The sequence below is a fragment of the Wasmannia auropunctata genome, unplaced genomic scaffold (assembly GCF_000956235.1).
Source record: "Wasmannia auropunctata unplaced genomic scaffold, wasmannia.A_1.0 LD333478.1, whole genome shotgun sequence".
Taxonomy (NCBI): domain Eukaryota; kingdom Metazoa; phylum Arthropoda; class Insecta; order Hymenoptera; family Formicidae; genus Wasmannia; species Wasmannia auropunctata.
Window position 1 is genome coordinate 21,131 of NW_012029412.1, and position 5,888 is coordinate 27,018.

At 27.4% G+C, this 5,888-nt stretch overlaps 1 protein-coding gene across 1 annotated transcript in view; it reads right to left on the minus strand.

The window, feature by feature from the left end:
• Positions 1 to 5,682, minus strand: part of LOC105459993 — a 9,245-nt gene extending 3,563 nt beyond the window's left edge. The window contains exons 1-4 of the mRNA XM_011706398.1: positions 5,663 to 5,682; positions 5,101 to 5,191; positions 4,886 to 5,034; positions 4,523 to 4,655 (exon numbers count right to left, since the gene is read on the minus strand). Of these exons, the coding sequence (XP_011704700.1) occupies positions 4,523 to 4,655; positions 4,886 to 5,034; positions 5,101 to 5,191; positions 5,663 to 5,682 (393 nt within the window). The remainder of the gene's footprint in view (positions 1 to 4,522; positions 4,656 to 4,885; positions 5,035 to 5,100; positions 5,192 to 5,662) is intronic.
• Between the last annotated feature and the right edge of the window lie 206 nt (positions 5,683 to 5,888).

Consider the following 5,888-nt stretch of genomic DNA (forward strand, 5'->3'; position numbering starts at 1 on the left):
CTGACTCGATGGCTCTTTGATGTATAACAATTGCACGTACAAATTTTTGATGAAGGAAATACTCTTTTGTAGGACTAGGAACCATTAATATATTTTTCTGGATCGCATTCTCTATTCGATAACTATATAAATCTACTTAAATTGTATTTTAATTAAAATAAGTGCTTAAGAAAAGACAAATGCATTTCATATTACCTTGCGATTTTAAATAGTGCACATGCGTGCATTATATACATTACGATTATCATACAAATGCCGCATGCTATAGTTATTGCTACATAACCGGTTAATAACTCGTGTAAAATTAAATAGCGAATATATCTTTCTTGGTTGACAAAGTATTCCGTAAGCATCAGGAGGTGAAACGGCCGTGATTCATTTAATGGTAGTATAACATCAAGAATTAACGGAAAAAATTCAAATATTCCACAAGACAATAATGATAAATAGCAATACACTGAGGAATGTTAAATTTAATTTGAGTTAAATTAGACACATACATAGACATAATTTTAAGAAAATTATTCGAGATGAATTAAAAATATTTTTTATTAATAAAAATGGATGAATATAATATTACGTGTACATATAATATAAATATATCATGATAACTCATATTCTTACCTGTCCCAGCTATTGTAAATAATTTCATGTTGCAAGCATATTTTTTTAGGATTTTAATTTCCAATTTATCTTTCAACGAACTCCAATCATCTTGGATTTGTTCCAACAGTATCCTCAACTATTCATTAAATAATTATTTTTACTTATTAATATTTCGCATATCATTTATATTTTATAAATATTGCAATGAAACATTTGAATAAATAATTTATCTTATTGAACTTACATCGTCGGCCTGAACGATGAAATCGATATATTTTATTATAATGAAAGTAATAGGAAAGACAAATGAGAAAATTTTGAAAAGAAAGTCGACATTGTATTGCTTCGTAATGAATACCAACAACTATAGAAATAACATTTAAAATATGTATTGATTATAATTTCTACGTAGCATATGGTTTCTATTGAAATGTGTTCCACATATATCGTTATATAGGATTTACTTTATCATGTAAAAGAAACAGCAAGATTATTTAAGTTTAGAAAATTATATAAAAAACTATAATATTATTAATAAAATTTTGCCATGCATTATATAAGATACAAAAAAGATGAATAGATTTAATAAAAAAAGATACATACATTTATTATGTGTGCATTTATTATTTAAAAAGTCACTGATTAATTACTTTAAAAGTTATATAAATATAACTCAACATACCTGAACAAGAATAGATCCAAAAAGAATACCAACAAAAAACACTTTGTGTAGCCATGTGAGATATGTTTGTTGATAAGGCCATAAACCAAGTGCTTTAAGTATAATTCGATAGATCTTGTAGTAGCGCTTTTGAAGCGCACGCGTCTCGCATGAGGACTGCGACATTATATGAGAAAAATTTTCAAATTGTCGGACTATTCTATTCGAAATTCTGTGAATTACAAACAACGTACCTATTCATAATAATAGCTACCGTGTAAAGAAGCCGATTATATTTTTTCCAGTAGCGAAATATTCATGACATAGACAAATTGCGAATTAGACTGAATTATCTCAATTTGTAATTGAGAGTGATGTTTCTTTAATGCGTAGGTAGGAATAATGTTCTTGCGCAAACGCAGTAATATCTTTTTCCCCTTGGCAATAGAAAAGGCTTCAGTTTCTTTCGGGACATTATAGTATGTTATCCTATATCAACTATAGAATGCAAGAACATAAATCAAAAGACGGCATATTCGTTTACAACTATATCCAGTCTATAACTGCTTTTTTTCTTATTATGGATTCTTGAAAAACAATTCATCAATCTAGCCAATGTGTCTCGTATATGTATTAAAATAAGTGCTTATACATATATGTATACATATAATTTTTAACTATAACAGTGAAGTAAACGGAACATATTTTGTGTATATGTATATTTAATTTTAAAATAATATAATATAATAAAGAAAAATAAATAAACTTATAAATTTTTTGTTGAAAAATTAATATTTTTTAAATATCTATCATTAACTATATTAACGTAAAATTTTACGAAGCATATATTTCATAAGAAAAATGTGTTTCTTTTTTATACGTCACTGTTTATGTGATTTTACTTTTTTGTTTGTTACAATATACAACATAGATATACAAAATATACGCAATATTATATTCTCTAATGATTATTTAAAATATTTAAAAAACTTATTGCAGAAATTAGTGTTTTATAATCCCTTATTTTTCATGTATATGCGTAGTGACAAATACACTTTGTGGAGAGTGCATCAAACGACACATCAGCTCTTCTACCTTTAAGTGCTAAGTTGATTGAACCTGAAACGATCCACTGCGCTAAATTGTAAGTTTTAACATCTATATTTCTATCGTTTTAAATGTTTTTCATATATATGTATTAAATATAAATATTATATAAATTTCTTATTTTTCAATATTACTTAGATTCTAGAAATAAAAAAATAAAAATATAAAAACATTTAATACGAGTAATTCTTAATTACTTAAGCATTTGTTTAGCTAAACGTATCATGTTTATGCAAAATTTGTCCATATCCTTTCTTTTTGGCACAAGAAAATGTATAATAATAATGAGAAGATAAAAACGCTAAAAAATAATTTTCTCATTGTTTTTTTACAAAAATTAAAGTTTTAAGAAAGCAAAAAAAAATTGCATAATACTCATATATATATATATATATATATAATTTTTTAATCATGTACATAAAATTATATGTATATTTTTAAATAATTTTTTTCGTTTTTTTTTAACTTGACTTTTTGTAAAAAAAACAATGCAAAAATGATTTTTTAAATTAATTTTTATGTCATCTCTTTATTATTATTATTTTTTATTTTTGTAGATACTTGTTAGCATCAATCATATTAAATTGCTCATCAATTTAATTCGTTACAGTCGATTCCGGCCTCATGTAAAAATTGTTTTAAGACCGACAAAAATGTAGTGCGCAGTGTGTGTGGCTGAATATTGTAACAATAAAAATTATTACACACCAACATCCATATCGATTCACGATGGCATTATTTAGTTATTTCTGATTTATTTTTACTAATACCACAGAAATTTTACAAAAAAAAGAAATTAATATGGACATATGGGTACATACTCTGTTCAGCGAGAGATTTATCAGAGATCGGACGAAAATTCGTCCATTTTGCATAGGTCTTCGCCCATAGAAGTCTCCCTCTCCACAGCCTTGTACTGCTTATGCAGTTTGCTAATGCGTGTTGTATTTACGGTACTGGGTAGGTATATATCCTCATTTTACTCGCTATGCCATCCCTTATGCGCGAAAGATGGTAGAATACTCGCTCAACTAGCTCGCTCAACAGAATATAGACAAATTTCGTATATAATCAGATATGTTTGTTTATTTACATATATATTATCTTATCCTTTAAATCACTGTATTAGTCTCACAGACCGCTATTAAAACGTTACTTGTCAAGCATTTTCTTATTTGTCACCATTTAAATATATTTTATTTCTATTGTATACGAGATTTTTTTGTTAACCCTCACATTAAAACATACACATTTTCTTTTTCCCCATCACAAATATTCAGAAAATATACATTTTTATTATACATAACTTATAAAATTAGCAAGAGCATAATAACGGTCTGCCAGACCGACATTGTGGCTAGTGTAATTTTTTGGGATGTGGTGGTTTAAAGATTATATGAAAATTTTTTATCAATTATCGCATATCGTAAAGAATAATTCAGAATAACTTCCCCCGAAAAGACGCATTCCTGATTAAATTCTGAAATGACTTTTCCTCTTGCAAAACTTTTTCCAAAGCTTAATTTTTGAATTATAAAAGAAAATAACTTATCAGATAATTGCGAATCAGATAGAAGAGATAAAGGCGACGCATTTCAGTATTTCACCGTCAGATCTGCTATCAGCTGATCGCAGCAGAAGCGTTCCGCATGTAAACGCGCATGCGTATTATCGTATATTTCTTCGGTGAAACAGTTTCAGAACTTTGAAAAATATCACATAAAAAGATGATTTAACAAACCATTTGTAAAATAAATTCAATGTTTTATTATTAATATAATAATAAATAAGTAATTCAGGTTTTTATATTTATCCCATTTATACTGATAGAATTAATTAGCCAGCCTGTTTCTTTTTTAAATTACCTACTAATTATTGGCGTAAAGCATTAGAAGTAAAAGAATATTTAATTTCTTTAATACACAGTATTCAACATAATTTTACATTGTACAATATTTATATTGTATTTCTTTGTCAATTCAATAAAGTCCAATTAATAATGAATTTTACTTGTTTTTATCGCGTAGAATAAATCAACGTAAAGTAGGATACTGCCGCATTCACGAGCTGAAAAAAAGCACGTTATTCTGTATACTGCAGAAACATTAAAATTTGAATTTTCTATCGTTAAAGAAGTCTTAATTTTACCGTAGCGAAACCTTCTAGGGATACAACAAATATGCCACCACACGTGAAACCGACATTTATTGTTCCCTTTTGCATTATAAATAACAACAGTTTTTGCGTACGCAACGGCGCTGCATACCATAGTCCGTTATACCTATAATTTTTTAAACATTGAAAATAAAATTGATTGTGAAGTATACAAAGATATAGTAAAAAGTAAACATTTTTGCGATATAATTAATGCTAAATTATCTACATATTTGAAAGTATCGGGAGAATGCATGTAATATATTAATTTAACTCTAAAGCATATACGCACAGATGTATGAAAATATAGCTTGTATAAATAAATATAGTTCTAAAAGTACTGCAAAACACAATACTCACGTTGCTTTGAACAGCTTTAGACCATGATTCAATAATTCTTGTCCCCCGTAATTAGCAACGAACATATAATTGAAATGTAGGAGTATTAATACAGCGACTATAGATGCCTGACCGGTATTTTTTGTTAGCGTTATTAATTGAAGGAACTACGATATGATGCTATGTAAAAAGGCAGTTCGCAATTAACCAAAGTAGAAAACAATATTACTTACTTGAAAGAGATTGAAAGTTAAAGAACTGACGCCAACTATGATTAGGATAGAGAATAATGCCGCAAAACTGGATGTCAAAAGTTCAGCAAACCTTTAACGAGGTTTATACATTGGAACTATTACATTACAAATATAAAGTAAGCTTCTACATACATACTACATATTCAACAATTGTTCTCGTATGATCGAAACGTAATATTGTAATCTATTATAATATGTTATATTTTAATCACATGTTTTATATTAGCTACCTGATTTTACGTTTCACATAGATATGTTGTTTTTGAGTGTGTTATTAAAATAAATAGCAAATATTTCAGATTCATTTTATACAGAATGCTTAAATTTGATTTTACGTTTTAAATAACTCATGCTTTGGATTGCATTTAATGCAAGGATACATTGATAATACGATTGAATTACATTGATATTTATATTAAACATGCAATTTCAAAAGAATTTCGCAGTCAATATCAACTACTTTTAATGAATAAGAAATGATTCAAAAAATAAGATATTGTAAAGAATTGAAAGTTCTCAATAAAAATATAGAAATACTGACTTGGTGGCCCTTTGATGCATGACAATCGCATGTACAATTCTCCGGTAGAGGAAATACTCTCTTCTACGACTAGGAATCATTAATGTACTCTTCTTGATCGCATTTTCTATTCGACAACTATATAAACTTATCTAAGTATATTTCAAATAGAAAAAATACGTTAAAGTATAAGTAGATTTCACGTTTACCTTGCTATTTTAAATAGAGCACACGCGTGTAGGATACA